The 18,091-nt window shown below is 28.6% G+C and overlaps 2 protein-coding genes across 6 annotated transcripts in view; one reads left to right on the forward strand and one right to left on the reverse strand.

The window, feature by feature from the left end:
* Positions 1-16,873, forward strand: part of LOC139486477 (uncharacterized) — a 302,400-nt gene extending 285,527 nt beyond the window's left edge. Inside the window, exon 2 of the mRNA XM_071271367.1 lies at positions 16,445-16,873. The gene's annotated coding sequence lies outside the window, so the exon portion shown is untranslated. The remainder of the gene's footprint in view (positions 1-16,444) is intronic.
* The window catches only part of LOC139486476 (stromal interaction molecule 1-like), a 36,718-nt gene continuing 24,193 nt past the window's right edge, over positions 5,567-18,091 (reverse strand). The window contains exons 8-16 of one of the 5 annotated variants that reach the window (XM_071271361.1): positions 17,595-17,681; positions 16,208-16,372; positions 14,595-14,695; positions 14,093-14,223; positions 13,009-13,101; positions 11,183-11,236; positions 8,638-8,727; positions 6,788-7,013; positions 5,567-6,436 (exon numbers count right to left, since the gene is read on the reverse strand). In XM_071271361.1, coding sequence (XP_071127462.1) covers positions 6,112-6,436; positions 6,788-7,013; positions 8,638-8,727; positions 11,183-11,236; positions 13,009-13,101; positions 14,093-14,223; positions 14,595-14,695; positions 16,208-16,372; positions 17,595-17,681 — 1,272 coding nt within the window. In that variant the 3' untranslated portion in view covers positions 5,567-6,111. Of the gene's footprint in view, positions 6,437-6,787; positions 7,014-8,637; positions 8,728-11,182; positions 11,237-11,327; positions 11,343-13,008; positions 13,102-14,092; positions 14,224-14,594; positions 14,696-16,207; positions 16,373-17,594; positions 17,682-18,091 lie in introns of all 5 variants that reach the window. The other 4 variants (XM_071271362.1, XM_071271363.1, XM_071271364.1 and 1 more) reach the window with 4 other exon arrangements.

The following is an 18,091-nucleotide window of genomic DNA, read 5'->3' on the forward strand; positions in this document are numbered from 1 at the left end:
ATTTTGCAAATTTATATTTCCAATCAATTTTTATTTTCTTCCTAAGTTATTGAATATATAAAAACAGTAGTATTTTTGAGTGTACCGCTTTTCACAAACTATTATATACCAGATAAATCAAGCAAAAACGAGAAACATCAGAAATAAAAAGTTTTATAGTATCCATATTTATGCTAATGCTAAATATCTTCAAACTTAATTCGAAAAACAAACAGTGTAATAAAAAAAATGAAAATTACAGTCCACAAAAAGACATTTAGATAATCTGCATTATCTTTCAATTTTTTTCAATTAACTTAAAAACATTATTAGTTATTAATAATTTGATAATAATGTCAATGTTTAATGTTTTGTCTTAATCCTTGAAGAGATATCAAAAACAAAGGATGTTTTACCTCAACTAACATAACTTTTAGTTCTTCAGTTTCTGAGTAAGTTTTCACAGTTCATTCCAATAAATAAACTTTATCAATATGAAAAGATTACACAAATAATCCCTTTTTTGGGAGAATAAAGTTCTTATAGTCAATAAAAGAGAGTCAAGAGATACCTAAATGACATTAAAAAGTATTAGTAAAATACATTCTAACAGTGCTATAATTTATCAAACCATGTTATGTTGGTTAACTTGAAATTTAACTCCATCGATCATCTGTCCATTACTGAGGAAAAACTCCTTTATTTATTCTAAAAACAAGGATGGTGTGGAATGAACCAATGAATTAAACAGGTATACTACACAGTACAGCATTGTTCAACAACAAAAATCTCAATTATCAAAATGACAATGTCAAAAGGTCAAATTTCAAATTAAATGACAAGATAACTTTTACACAAACTGAGAATGTATAAATAAAAAGGGGTGACAAAATGGTATCATTGACTTTTAAAAGAGGAATGAAAGATAACAGAGGGACAGTCAAACTCATAAATCGAAAATAAAACGACAACGCCATGGCATTAAACCTAATGTTCCTGTCTTAGGATTGACTAAAATAAAGTGGAGGAAGTGCAGATTGGTGCAATTGTGTACTGAAATTGAGAATATTTACCTGTGTTCTAAACAAAAATAAGACACGACATTTGTTTACATCATTTAACAATATGCTGACAAAAAACATTTATTATGCATTTTTAATTAAGTTAAATATCAAAATCACATTGCACAGTAGAAAATTTAACTCAAGTATATATTTATACAAAATAATTGGTAGAAAAATAGGATGAATGTATAAACAAAATGTACGGAATGGTTAGTTTTGGTTATTATCAATAAATTATTCCCGATACCACAAACAAATAGCTATATATTCATATCTAGGGACTAAACATGATGATTTTTTCAGCTGGAACACACTTGACAATTACAATTCAAATAATGAATGAATTCAACACAAACTTCAAGTTATGATCTATAAGCTATAGACGGCAGTCCACACATATTTGAATATTTAAATGAACAGTTATGCAAAGTCTATCTAGTATGTTTTTACAGATACATGCCATTTTGTTGCACAATTTAATAAAAATAAATTGGAATGATATTTTAAAGAAAACAATTGCAGTTTTTGAGAAGATAGGAAACATCAAAATGGAAGACTAAATATATTGCAAGAAAAAATATAAGGTAAAGGAAAATAATTTGATAGAGATCAAGATTTTAAATTAAATCTAATGTGTTGGCAGATTTGATTGCAATTTTAATAAAATAAAAAAACATGATTAGTGAAAAAGTAGATTATGATAAGTACAATCAATTAAAAAAATAATGACTCACTTTTGTAAAAAAAATATTATGAGAAAGAAACTTACATGAAAAATTTAATAAAGGGGAAAAAGGTGGAAAGAAAACTATCACAGTAAAAATGTCATTTTGAATAAATATCACCTATATGTAAAATATTAAATTTCATATTTGATTAAAAAGAGTAACTTACCATGTATTTACATATTCAAATCAAATGTTTTTACAAAACAACAATTGTTATTCGTCTGTGTAGTAAAAATAGAACACCATAACTTGAAAAAAAATAATTTAACCTGTAAGAAATTAGTTAGAGTAAACGCTGAATATGTTATATAAATTCAGATATTGTTAAAAAAGTTAAAAAAAAATTTGCTTACTGTTAAACACACAGAGAAAAACTTTGTATTTTTCAGTCATTCTCCGTTCAGATTTTTCCAAAAATGTTTATACTGTTTTTTTCCACTTATTTTGTAAATAAACAAAATTCAAAGGCAACATTTTTTTCTTTTTTTTCCAGATGTATTCTTATTTCAAACAATTCTAGATATGTTATATTAAAATAACTAGAATAAAAATAGACTTATGTTTAATTTTAGTTTCTTGTGTATAATTCGGAGTTTAGTATGACGTCCATTATCACTGTACTAGTATACATATTTCTTAGCGGCCAGCTGAAGGACTCCTACGGGTGCACGAGATACTCGCTACATTGAAGACCCATTGGTGGCCTTAGGCTGGTGTCTGCTCTTTGGTCGGGTTGTTTTCGCTTTGACACATTCCCCAATTCTCAATTTTATTACAATCAAATATCATCTATCCTATATACCTAAATTGCATGGACTCTTGAGTTGTGAATACATAAAATATAAATTAAAGACAAACCATCTGCCCTCATTATTAACATCCCTAAATGAGAAAAAAATCATGATAAAAAAAAAGACAACATTTAACAATGTACTCATTTCAGGGCTTGAATCCAAAACAACACTTTGAGTCACATTCTTTTGCATATAACATTTCAATTTCATTTCTAATTTTCAATTTTTCATTCACATATTTCTTTGTCTTTCAACTTCTCTTTACATAAATAAAACTGTACAGAATGTTCATACCCAATCACAGGAATATAGTTGCACTAAATAAACAATTTACACTGAAGATCAAATTTTAAAAAGAGATTTATAAGACAAAAAAATATGCTTTAAACAAAAATGAACACAAAATTATAATTCTAATTATAAACCAAAGGAGTATTTCTCCAAATTTATGATACTGATCAAGACAAATTATAGTATGTCATATTGCCTAAAGTGAATGTTTACGATGATTGATAAAATGAACAACAGATAAACATATATATATCTATTTATCAGGAAAAATAAAATGTGCACAAAATACTCTGGTAAAATGTTCAGCCTTTTAAAAAAATGAAATTCTTTTAGTTCTCCAAAACTTTAGTTCAGTTTAAGAATAGTATGTCCAAAAAGTTGCTGAAAGTTATTTGAATAAAGTATCATTTACACATCCTAAAGTTATTTATAGCCAACCATGCCAAAAAAAAACCCTACTTAGATGCATTGACTCTTGTATAAAAGTAGAATATTTTAAAAGGAATTTAATTTTCTGGTAATTCTTTGATTAAGACAAAATCCCCAAAATATCCCCTGGTGTGAATCTAATGAGATTAGAACCTGCAAAAGTAGAAAATGATGAATTAAAGTTGTAAACATGTTTTGCCCTATATGTTTTGAGAAATATAAACAATAAATCCGGAAAGAGAAATCAATTGACAGAACATTTCAATACATTTTATATGCCAGCATTTACTTCGACATTGTTATGCATATTATTAAGTATCGATGATTGAATTGAGCTAAAGAAGCACAACTTGCTAATACATGTTCAAGCTCTAACAACTCAAATTTCAAAGTGGTATGTGCATGAAAATAAAAATCTGTGTGTAACTGTTCAATTATAAAACATGCACATGAACATAACTATATTCTAACCATTTCTTATATAATTCTAAGAATTTTGCCTTTAACAATGAGTATATTGTATTACCCATCCATTTAAAAAAAACATATTTTCTTCAAAGACTACGAAATTAATGCTTTTTTATCTTATTAAAATCTACACAAAAAAATTATCTATGAAATGAAACTTATCTCATGTTTCCTCTTAACTTTCTTTTTTTCTGTTGATAACTGCTGCTGTTTTTGAAATGCAAACATATAATATCTCAATAATAAAACATCTATTGAATTCTACAAATAATTCTACATATCTAAAGTGTGATGAGATTTCCTTGAAAACAGACAAGCACTATAAAATGAGCATCCTATATCAATATTCCTGAAGCAACTATAAATATATTACAATTGAAAACTTGCATGTGTTAAACAATTTTCTTGCAAAAGGGCAATTCAAATTTAAAATCGGCCTTTGATAACACAAGTTTACCTATATTTCAACTTAGCAATTTATATTTCAACACCAAAACTTTTAACCATAATATAGATTCTTCATCAAATCTAAAAATAATTTGACCATCTTTCAAGAAACAAAATACAACCAATTTGTTGTCTTGGTTATAGGAACAATTTTTGGTTACAATAAAATGTCTCCGTATTCCATATTTGTTTTGTAACAATTCTTTTGCAAACCATCTTTTCATTATTTGTTTTAAAATGGATGTGAAAACTTATCAATTCATTCCTGTTATTTTTCAATTTGAAAAAAATAAAATGAAAAAGATATAATTTGGATAAAAAAACAGAAAATCTCATGAAAAAATTTCAAATCTTGTTTACCAATATAACCAGTATTTCAAGATGTATCAACTCAGTATTTTGAAATGAAAAGGAAAAAAGATTTATAACTATAAAAATCTATTATTCAGAGTAGAGATCATAAAATAACACAAGTTCTTCCATCTCACCAACAAAAGAGGTAGAGGTTCAGGAATTCATATTTGGAAATAAGGTTTTTTGGTCATAAAAAAATCCAAACAAAAATCAAAGTATAAATAACACAAGAACACTGAATGAGACCAACAGTTTTATTCTTTTTTTTCAGGAAAAAATCCACAATACCATCACGCTTTTCAACAACAAACTTGAATTTTTTGCCTAGTAAGCATATTATAATTTTTTTCGTCTATGAAGCAAATACCTGTTTATGTCTTTACTGTAATTTATAAAGCTATATTGAACTGCACAGAAATACATTTGGTTGCACCAAATATGAGCCCTATCTTAAAAAAAATCCATCAACTAATATATATAATGTTATTTCTACTTCCTAATGAAATCTAATAAATTAAATATTAAGATATATATTCAAACCTAGTAATTTACACAATTTATTTATAATAATCTCTTAAGACTAGCAATACAATCCAAACCATCATCTTCAAAACAAAAGCAAGGCTCTAAATGCTGAAGGATATTCCTTCTTAAAAAATATAGCATAATGTATCGAAATATATAGTATGATGGCAAGAGACATCTTTTTGTATATTTAAATTGAACCTTTTCAGTTTTTAAAATTCTATTTTCAAGATTTATGAAAAAAGAAAAATACATTTATAAACATTTATGTTAGTTTTCATCATATTTTCATAATAATATGTATTGTAATGCCCAATCTTTTTATCCTTTTACTGAAAAAAAACCTAAAACCAGTTATATATTTTTCTAAAATTCTACATATACTACAGAGAAATACTAGCTTCAGACAATTATGCTTTTCATTATTTTTTCATAAATATTGAGATTTGTTTTCAACCTCTCAAAATAATTTTAGAGAGTATGATTGTTTTTCTTTTTAAAGAAATCATTTTCGAGAAGTCAAAGTATAAGAAAATTAATTAGCAGCTTGACTAAAAATGCAAATAAACATTGTTTTCTTCAATATACATGCTTCATTTATATATTCTCAAAATAAAAAATCTAAATCTTCTAGTCGGATTTCTCTTGTCTTAAAAGAAACCAACTAACATCATTATTTCAATGTATCATTTCACCCTAATGCTGCCTCCATATTGTTTTAAAAATGCATTGTGGGTAAACCATTACTCATTTGTATATAACAAATCAAAGCACAGCATTTTGGATAAACATTACATAATTTCAAGCAACTGGTTCAATACATTACAAATAGTAAATATTTATCAGAAGATTAAAAATAATTTTCATGGTCTTAAACACAATACAATTACCCATGATCCTTCAGTTTCTGTAGCATAGCAACATATATTTAGGCAAGCCTAAAGGCAGGTTTACAACAGAATACATTACATAACCTCACAAAACAAAACAACCTTTTTGTAGAAAAAATTAAAAAAAACAACAATCATTGATTCAAGATTTATGTTTCTTATGAAATAATTTATTAAACACATTCTTCTTTTTTTCTTTAGGTTTTGTCTTTTCTTCAACGCTATGATTTGTAAGCAAATGAGCTGAATTATTCAGTTTTTCTAAGTTTGCATCTGATTGACTACGTTTTCCAAAAGGCACGTTCTGTCTTAAAAGATCTTGGTTCTTTATATAACCCAGTCCTCCAATAGTATCACTGTAATGCTTGCTGTTCCCTAATAAACTCATTGATTGGGAAACCTTCATAGGCTGGTAACTAGGTGGTGTATGTTGCTGTTGTATCAGACTTTCTGGGGAAGGTGAATTGCTACAAATACAAAAAAACAGTTATAATGATAATAATAAAAAACATTTATCAAAGAGTACCATATAAGTTAATACTAGTAAGTTCTTAATCTGGCTGTAAAAATGGCAAGACAAATTCACGGGATATCAAGACTAAACATGTGCAAAGTTTTGAGTTCAGCTTTAGATTATGTTGTCTTGCTTTCCTTACTTACTAGTGACAATAACTGACTGTTTTCATACAAAACTGTTGACTTGCTCAACAGTAACCTGGTCACCCATTCAATACTGATATTCAAGCATTTGACATAAGGGGTAGGTACCTTACTGAAGTCTAATTCATTCTTTTAAAATAAAATTAAACATAACATACTTGTCTAAATGAAAGACTGGTTTGTCTGGTAGACTGGTATCTGGTGGTGTCTCCGTACTATTGCTAGACAGGTCATCACTTTGATGTGATTCATCAGAATGTCTCTTTTTTGGTGTCCGTGACCTAGGTAATGAGCTACTGCTACCCAACTGTCCCATTGAATTTTTCAGATTGTTTGGTAAGTTGTGTGGTCTCAATGGTGTACTGGTTCCTGGTACAGGGTACCCTGAAAATGAAAATAAATAATGTAAAAATAACAACATTTTGAAAATCTAGATTTCAAATTGAATTCCTTTAAGTTAAAAAAAAAACATGAAGATGACAATTTCCAATGAGAAAACTCTCTACAACAAACCTTTTTATAACATAGAAGTAAGGTATATTACACAGTACAAACAATGGCTTTATTATATCTTTCCTTAGTTATGACAAAATTATGTGTTTTTTTTTATTTTTGCAGGGTTTTTTTCCTTCAACTTTCTTTTCATCAACTTCTTATCCACAACTAGTTATTACATTTAATAAGTGAATCAACTTTATTTCAACAAATGATTCTTGAATTGGTTGTGATAAGTAATTCTGGTATAAAATTAATTTTCAATATAAAAAAATAATTGTAGGAAATTAAAATGAAAATAAATATTGGCATGCATTTTTTTACACACAGAAAGACATTCAAGGAGAAGAAATAAATTCTTATATCAAGCTGGGTGCACTCTTTAAATGTAGCAAAGAACTCAAAGTTGAGAAATAGTTTTGTCTGTTTTTATTCGACATATGATTTGTGTATGCCACCTTCATGGTAACCTTTGTTATTATGACCATGATGGCCCTTTTAGTTAAAAAAAAAGAGATTCACAGATACCTCAACTTACAAAATCCAAACAAATAATTCAAATAAACATTTAGCAACTACAAAACATTTGTGTATTATTCTTTGCTGTGTATAAATAATTTTTTGAAACAAAGCAGAAGAGATTGCTGTAAAAAATTACCAGAAACAATTTTCCACTGTATCAAATGATTTGAAATACTATAATTTCCAGTATGAATAGTTAGAAGGAAAAATCCAATTAACATGGATAAAGATTTTTCAAAAGTAAAAGAGCTACCTTCACTATTATTTAAACAATTGCTATAAAAATGTGTCCAAGTAACAACCAATTTATTTGATTATAACAGTAAATGGGAAAAAGACTGTTATTATTTATCACAGTCACTAACAGTTTAATGTTAATCATGAAACATCAATTTTGAAAAATAAGTGAGCCTGTTTTGTATTATGATCAGATTTTTTTGTTGTCTTTAACCTGATGTTTGTAAAGTTTTTACCTTTGTGATATCAGTCTTTCTTTAGCCTCTTGTTTTAATGCTCTTTTTTTTAAATGATTTCACTTTTTTCGGGTTTTGATGGGTATGGAAACAATTATTTCTCTATTTCCTAGTTTAGGGAAAACCCATTTTTCATTTTAATTATCACAACAATAGTTTTGAAATCTGATCTATTTTAACTGCCAAATTACATAGAGCAAATGCTTAAGCTATTATCAAGTAACAGCTATTAAAGCTAAAACTGAAAGGGAACAAGAAACAATTAAGTTATTCTAAAAGACAATAAATATCTTGCAGCATATGCTAAGTATGCAAAAAAATATGCAAGCTAATATAACGAAATAATCAGGCAAAAAAAATCATTAAAATGCATTATCAAAATCTAAATGAACATAAGATGCTTCAAACAGATTCCAATTCTATACCAAAAAAAATAGAAATGTAAGGAAGGCTAGGATTAAAGCCATCTTTCCCAAAAAATCAAAGCTTATACTGGTATGACAAGAAACCAGTCTTACTTGGCTGTGCCACCATATTAGTTTCTGACCATCTTCGGAACAACTTTTTCTTATTACATGTATTAGTTCTGGCTGGTTGGCATTTTACAGCTGTTTCAATAAGATATCAATATATAAGATATTACAATTATTTTTAAATAAATCAGCTAAATATTAAAACAATCTTAGAAATAAAACTAAATTTGTTTTGCATTAATTTATTAAAAATATGTTTGCAGTGATTTCTTTAAAAATATATTTGCAATAATTTGTTAATATTATGTATCAAAATCTCTGCGTAATATTTATAAACAAGCTGTTACAATGTAACAGAAAGAACAATTAGCACAGATCATGAGAACAGATTGAAGCTCTTAGAAAATTTGTTTCAGCATGTTATCTTTTACTTATAAGACAATATCATTAATTTTAAAATAAATTATTTCATGTTTACATTTATATTTCCCACTATTCAATAATTTTTTAAACAAACATTTAAGATTTCGAACTAGAGGTAGTCTTTAGTTAAACACTGAATATTGACCTCTATACAATAGCTATATGTCTTTGTTATGTTGTGAGGTTAAATTATTGTTTTACTGATATACCATATCTTGTTTGATTCATATTAAGCCTCTATGCAAAAAAGATATAATAACCATTCAATTGCCATTGATTTTTGTTATATCAGTTGGGAGAATCAAAATCTTATATGATTGTAAGTAATCAAGTATGCTCTATTTAACAACCTTCCGTTATCCTCGTACCTTGATAACTAACTACTCGGAACTTGACTGTGTTTTTCTACAGCAGTTGGCTAAAAATTTTGACCAATTATTTAGTTTAGCTTGATAAAACAAATTGCAATTTGGTTGGAATTTTGAATAAAATTCTAAAGGTGGAGAACAACAATTAGTCACAGAAATTTGTTATTTGATTATACATGTACAAAGTTTTAGCATTTTGTATACATTTTGTTGATGCCTGATTGCAGTTTTTTAATCTTTCATTAAGGATGCAATGTTTATTAGTAGCGACATTTACTCATATCACTAATTATTATCAGTGGTTATTGTGCTTTCATATAAGAACTGTTATGCATTAATTTTACATATATATCTATATAAATATAATATAATGAGTGCAAAATAAAAAGTTGTAAATATTCTTGAAAAATATAAATAGTGTCAAACATCTTTATTTTCCTAAATCTTCTTCCCACTGTGTACAATTAAAACTGTTGTCACTGTTTCTGACAATAACAAAAAATACAATACACTTAATTGCATAATTGATAATTAACACTTTGAGATTTACAAATAAGTTGTCTCATTGACACTCATACCACATCTTCCTATATCCAAACCTAAAATGCAAAAACCAATTTAATCATAGTTTTGAGGTCAAATGATTACTTCCTAGAGGCAGCAATCTAAAAGCAGGAACCTTTGTGTTAGAAGTCCAATGCAATAACCACTAAACCATGGCTCTCTTATTAATATAATAAAGTTTCCTAAAGGCCATAACTTGTCAAAAATATTTGATTATCACTAATATTTAAAAGAGACTAAACTCATTACTGATATAACCCTATGATACAAGTTTCATAAATTCTGGCCGGTACACATGAGAATCCTAACATGGCAAATTCCATAAAATCAATATTACGAAGGGGTATAACTTTTTAAATAATTAATCATCTCTGAATTTTAGAATCTTCTAATTAAGACATTGATGATATATATCTTTTATAAATTTCTTCAAAATCTGACAAGAATTGTACACATGAGTGCACAAACAATGCAATGTTTCATATGAACAATTTTCAAAGGGGCATTACTCTTAACTGATTGGCACTAATTTTCAAACTAATCCAAGACATTGTTGATATAAACTTATTACATAAGTCTGGCATGAATAGTACATATGAGAGCTCTAACAACACTGGATAGATGGACAGATAGACAGACTGACAGACGGACACACACACACAGACAAACAAACACACAGACAGGCAGACAGACACCATGTATGTCTCCCACAACATGTTGGATCATGTGAATTGGGAACAAATATTCAAATATTGATAGTATTTATGATAAAAAATTTAATACATGTAATATACACAGTAAAATTGAAAATGTTCACCTAAAATTAATTTGACTTTAATTTGAGACAAAATAATGCAGAAAAAACTTTGCACGCTGGATTGCTTTTAAAAATAAAATTTGGCAAAATAAAACCAATTTCTTCAGTATTTTTTACTATCCGGACTTGTAAAAATATGTCAGCCAATTGATTCCATGTGTGAGTAAGTAATTATTAAAAAAATAAGAGACAATTATAAAAGCATAATAATTGATGCCATAAAAAAGCACAGTACATATATACATACACACTCACATAAAAAATATTCTGGAAAAACCCACAAAGTTGTGTAATATTCTTTTAAGAAACAGAAAAATTTCTTTTAAAAAAGGTGGATTTCAAATGCTACAAACAAGATAGAAAAAAGATGCGCTCTTTTTTGGGAACACCACATGCCTACCAGTGTAAAGTTGCCTACCTGGGTAAGGTGGTGGGCGAACCATGCCATTAGTTACCGTGTGCTGCATAAAAACTGCCAGTAAAATATATAATGTGCAATTTTATCAATTTTAAATGTGAATAAATTTTCATATAATTTTGTAAAAAATATATAAAATATTTACACAAATGCTTTATATCTGAAAAAAAAAGAATTAAAACTGTGGAAGTATATAAACATAAATGTTCATGCATGTTTTTGTTTAATTAGAAACAAATAGGAAAATCTTGCAACGGCTTACTACAATTGGACAACCTATTAGATAAGACAATCTTTTAAGCCTGCTTATTAGAAAGAACTTTTTAAGTTTATATGTAGTCCATCAAAAAAACTCTCCCATATAATATGACTATTTTATCATGTTTCAAATTTAAGATAATGACACTTTAAATGTAACAGTTTCAGGAAAGTTATATGAATAAAAGGATGTGCAATTCATACTTACATTGTTGCAAGATTTTCTTATTTGTTTCCACAACCTACTTTGATTCTTTTTACAAAAAAATCTTAAAACTCAGCGGGTTAAAATCAATTGGGAGTCATGGAAATTTCAATGGGAGTTATGACCAATTTTTTGTTGTAAGATTTTGTTTGTGAAAAGAGTCCCTTGACCATAATCAAAATATTCATAATCACTTAAAGAAAGTTCAAACAGAATGGTATTTTTAATTTTTGACAACTATTTCCTATTAGGTTTTGACTTTTTAGCATTGAATTGAAAATTTGGTTCTTTTAAATCATGAGGTCAATTGTGGTCTGGGGACTGATGTTATTCTGATTCTTTTCCAGTGGTGGATCTAGAAATTTTCATAAGTGGGGGCCCACTGGCTGCCTAAGAGGGGCCCGCTCCCGTCACAATTCAGTGATTCCCTATATAATCAACCAATTTTTTTTCTCCAAAAAGGGGGGTCTGGGCTCTGTTTTCTCTTTTTTGTTTGTATCTGTATCCCTAGACCTTGTACATGCATTCAATGTATACCTGAACCAATATAAGAAAAGTTTCCTTCTATATTATAATCTTGGTTCACCATTCATTACTGTAAATTGCGAAATTAGTGCACATTTTTAAGTGCATAGTGCAACTTGGTAGTATCTCAATACCAGGAATTCAAATTCTGATAATTGGAACAAAGAATTTGTTTTCGAAATTGCAATAACTAAACTTGTAATTTTTGTCAATTCTTGGAGAATCACATTAATAAGTGCACACAACTATTTCTACATTTACAGTATTCAAAATAATTAGTACTTTCTACCAATGACCCTTATGTTGTGGAAAGATCAGAAAAGCAATGGTTTACTGAAAATATTACAGTTACAAATAGATGATATTTTTCTACTGCGCTTTAGTTTTTTATATCAAAAGAAAGAAAAATGTCGCTTCATCAGTATAAAACTGTCTGCAATCTTCCAATAAATTTCCTTCTTCAATATATTGGAGGTTTGCAGACAAAGTACCAAAACAAATGAAATAGGATATTTAAAAAAATGATGGGTCATCCATATTTTATATCTAATATATACACTAGTCCTAAACTAACATGTAGCTACTTCTTAGTATACATTAACAATGCTCTGCTTTACCTTGATAAGTATTCTGAACTTAAACATGTTAGATCTCATGATTCTTATTTGGCTTTTCCTCCTATAAAACAATGAAATCTAAAGTTCTAACCCCATAACCTTTCTGGAATATACTCCTGTTATATAAACCACACCTATTTCATAAGCTAACTCCACCCCTTTTTCTTATAAACATTCCTCATATTAGTAACCACACCCACTTTATAAGGGAGATAACTCACCAGTTCCAGGATAACCGGGTGGAGTATCTTCATCTAGTTCTCCTTCTTCTACATTCCTAAATCCTAAATCAACCGATATATTCTGTGGAACTCCTGCAATACAATTTTCGAAATCTGCGTAATTCAAATACTATAAATTTTGACATATTGTTTGTTTGTTTATTAATGTAAATAGTCAATATATTCATTAAAGTAATAAAAGTTATTTTTGGATTTCAAATATTTGGGTTTGATTTAGTGGTTCTTGCTCAAGTTGGGCACTTCAGACACACTCAAGTAATTTTGGTCTATTTGGTCTATGATCAGTGAAAACCATTTTAAGATAAATGGTCAATATTCATGGGATACCAATTGTTGGTACTGAGAAAAAATGTCATACAAACAGATGGAAGGATGAACATAACTTATCATATTGCCTCTCTTAAATTGTATGCTAAGCTTTTAAAACTGTAAAAAAAAAATAATTATTCAGTGAAAGAATGTCATCTATAAAGGGGAAAGTAGAGTTAAAGGATATTGCTAACTTCTTATCTTTCTTCCTTAGAAGTTCCTGTATTAAGTCAGTCTCATAATAATAAAGAAGCAAATATGTTGTCAATAAAAAAATCTAGCATCTTGATGTCAGTTTCAGAGAATTATTTGTTTGAATCAGAGTGATCCTTTTAAGTAGGATTTATCCCTCCCTATGACATGATACTTGAATCTACGTTGGCCATTCTTTTTTATGAAACAAAGCAATACCAACTCTTTCAATTTGTTTTTTAGTTTGGAATGTGGAATACTTGTGTAAAGTGTAAAAAAAATTTAATACTATTCCATGATGAAAGACAATTAGATTGTATGTACTCTAAAAGATCTTTGGAATTTTTATGGGAGACAATATTTCACATTATTCACATTAACCAAAGGAAGAGAATCGTTCAAAATATTTAAATTATCCAAAGGGAGACAATCTTTTAGAATAATAACATTATCCAAAGGGAGACAATCAGATTAATAATATTATCCAAAGGGAGACAATCTCTTAAAATGAATCCACAGTATATATTGCTAACATGTACTATTGGATAATCATATGTATTACCTATCTGTAACATCTGTACAAGTTTCTCTTTGCCAGGATTAGTACACACAGGAAAGCCACAGATCTGTTCTATATTGTGCCATCTTTGTAATCTCTCATCTAAACAATGCTTTACTTCTTCTAATGCTGATCTAGAAATCACAAAAGTGTGTCATGTTAAGCCAGCATTAATCAATAAACTAAACAATAATGTTTTTCAAAATATGTTGATTCACACATTCATCTATTCTCTTTGTAGTATTTTTTGGATGTTTCCTTTTGTTATATTAAGCATATGCATAGTCATGCAAACTTAAGTCCCCATAAAAAATAACAATAGTAAAAAAGACATAAAAGTCTCATAAATTTTACTGAGCCAAGGCTCCTTGTTGAAGACTTTTAATGGTTTACTTTAATAAAGTGGCTTGGATGATCAGTTGTCTCTTTGGCAGTCATACCACATCTTCTAATATCTATATAAGAATTCAATTTGTAACAGCTAAATAATGAAACATGTAAATACCTGGCTTCTTCTATTTGGTGATCCATTTCATCCATACTGCTACTAGTAGCTACCCGTAAAGACCCCCAAATTCCTACTCGCTTCCTACTCATTCTTTCACACTGAAAAAAAAACAATACAATTAAAGCTTAGATGATTTTCATAATAGGAACCAATACATCTGTATGTGATCAAAGAATAATGGCAGTCTATAGATTGATACTTAAGGTGGTACCTAACACTACAGGGAGATAACTCTGTAAAATCAGCTAAACCTTTTAATTACGTTGTGTTGTTAAGGGAATATTAAGCTTCTCAATGATCAAAATTAGAGTTAGTCTAACTGCTATATAACCAGTGTAATTTTTCTGATAAATTGGTTGGTTCAAATTTTTTGAAATTTTTATATTTTTGTCAAAGGGTCAAAGTAAATACTTTGTCAAAATTTTATGAAAATTAAACAAGCCAAATTAGTTTCAGTGAAAGTGTTGGGTACCACCTTTAATCAAATGTAAATTCAGAAATTAAAAGATACAGTCAATTCAGAAATTATTGCGAGGTTTTTAATGATGCAAATAATGAGACTACTATTAGTATCACAAAATAATAGAACTAGCAATTAGTTATCTGATACTTTTTTATACCTAAAATCACAATAATTAAACTTACATTTTAGTTTGAGGCAATGATTTTTTAAATTTACATAAGTTTAAATGGAGGAAAATTTTCAGAACTTGTCTTTCCCAATTGTCTGTAGAATCTTCCAGTGTTTCACATAATCCTTCATTAGGTTCAAATAATCTAGTGGGAGACAATCTTTTAAAAGTTTACTTTATACAAAGGGAAATAATCTGTCACAATGTTTACATTATCCAAAGGGAGACAATCTTTCAGAAAATTTACATTATCCAAAGGGAGACAAAGACTTCTTCTACCAATAAAAATTAATAGCTATAGGTGATTGTAATGCAGTCGGTTTTTTGCGTAGCCCACTTTCCGGAAAAAAATATGTAAAACGAAATCCTAAAAGAAGATGATGACAAGTGATTCATGTCTAGATTACTGAATTCAAATAGATAATTCATGTCTATTATAAAAGTGTTTGTTTACTATTTCAAAAAAGATAATAAAAAATAAATGTGTATAGATTTGTATTTTGTGACCTATGTGCAAAATATAAAACACCTCTTGACATTGTATCATTGACCTTAAGCTTTCAAAATTTATTTCAAAAATGAAAAAATGAAGAAAGAAAAAAATATGAATGCATGCAAGAAATATTTAAGAATATTGAAATGGTCTGTGAAACTTGTTACAAAAGTCTTCTTACCTTAAGCTTTAAATTTGCCTTTTAATAAAATGTAGAAATTGCTGATAGAAAATGTTATTTCTCTGATAAACCAGACTATTATGTTGAATCAGAAAAGTTTACCTATCCTAGCTCTCTTAAACTGTAATTTACTGAACACAAATAGGTATATACCTACTGTATCAACAAATATCAAACTTCTAGCCCAGCTCTATTAAATAGAAAACCAGGTTAAGCTACTGTATCAGCCAAATATCAAACAATGTCATTATCTCTCTTAAACAGAAAACCAGTTTAAAGCTACTGAATCAGCAAAACATCATACCTCTTCCCTAGCTCTCTTAAACTGTATATCAGCTGCTAGTTTCTTCCTGTTGAAATAATCTAGTTCTATTTCATAGGTGAGTTGTAACCAGTTTCTTAGGGCTGCTGGTGTAACCCATTGAGATCGCTCCAACTCCTTCTCAGCCCTCTTTAATGCTCCCCTAACCTGTCAATAAATACACACAAATGTACACATTATATATTTTCTTGTACAATGGAGTGGACAATTTTCTCAAAGATTTCAAGTGTTCTTTTCTTTGTCTTTATCAATATCACTTTTACTGTTTGGTCTGTTTTTGGTGATATACAGTTGACGTGCTCTGTACTTATGCATTCAGTCATTGTTTTTTCATTTTTACTTGTGTGCTTTGTTAGTGTGACTTTTTATGTTTCTTTGATAATATACCGTGTCTCTGGTACTTTAAACATTGCGTTATTGTTCTATTATAATTTTTGCATACTTTGAACGACTAAATTAATTTATATCTCTACCTGTGTGACATTTACATTCTAACCTCAAACACGGGATTCTATGCCAGTGTTTATGTTAAAATTACGATTCTTGATCCTTAATGGGTTGATTTAGCATACATAAATAACATTAAAAAATAAGTAAGCAATGAACAAGGTTGTTTAATGTGATATATGCTTTTTTGTGCTTCTTTGTAAAGTATGTTTGTTTTTGTTGTGATTAAGATCGTGACATGGTGTTAACTGCTGTACCCCTATTTTGACACTTTTGCCTATTATGTCTGTTTGTTTTATTCATGCATCTTTTCAATATAATGGAATTTGATGCGACTGTCATACAAGTGAGAGGTTTAGTGCTATAAAACCAGGTTCAATCCAACATTTTCTACAAAAGAAAATGCCTGTACCAAGTCAAGAAAATGACAGTTGTTGTCCATTTGTTTGATGTGTTTGTGCTTTTGATTTTGCCATTTGATTAGGGACTTCCATTTTGAATGTCCCTCATAGTTCAGTATTTTTGTGATTATCTTTTTTATATAGCTTTTAATCATCAACACTTAGAAAACAGAAAATTATCAAATAAATGTGTCACTCTAATTTTAATTGTCAGATAAGACATTAACAATGTGGCTTAGTGTAATCAAACTGTATGTATATAATCATGATCATTCATTTCTAAACAAAGAGAAATAACTCAATCACATTATAAATAGCACTTTTGGATATCAAAAAGGGGGATAACTCAACAAAGAAAGCTAAAATGGTGAAAATTGAACTTGAATTTCATATAGTAGCAGGTCGCAACATTACTAAATTTGAACTATCTGGCAGCTACCCACCCACCCTTCCCCTTAAAAGTCTGAGTGAGAGAACTTGTAATTGGAATCCCCCTACCCCTACAAAAATTCAGGGTATACCTGAACAAGTTCCTCTTCAGCTAGTTTAAGTCGAGAAATTTCTTCAATACTGCCCTCTCTAGCTACTTTGAGTCTTTCAGCTTCTTTCTGCAATAAAAAAATCACAAATAATTAAATTTACAAAATTAAAAGCATTTAAATGATTAAATTTTCAAAACTAAATAAAATATTGATAATAATTTACAATAAAGTGTAGCTGGATACGACCGCAAAGTCCAACCCTGAACATTTGGGCCAAAAATGGACACAATTTTCACACTTGATACAGGTCTGAATTTGGATTGTAATTAAGTATTTGTCAGTTTATTTTCGATTTATGAGTTTGACTGTTCCTCTGGTATCTTTCACCCCTCTTGACACATAAAGAATTTCTACACCGAAAAAAAAAAAATCTTTTCCTCATAATATGGTCATAATCTCAATTCAAATTTCCAATAGAGTTTGCTACCATTATAACTCATTTAAATACATCATCAAAGTTAAAAATAGAAAATAAC

This window comes from Mytilus edulis, chromosome 8 (genome assembly GCF_963676685.1).
Source record: "Mytilus edulis chromosome 8, xbMytEdul2.2, whole genome shotgun sequence".
Lineage (NCBI taxonomy): Eukaryota > Metazoa > Mollusca > Bivalvia > Mytilida > Mytilidae > Mytilus > Mytilus edulis.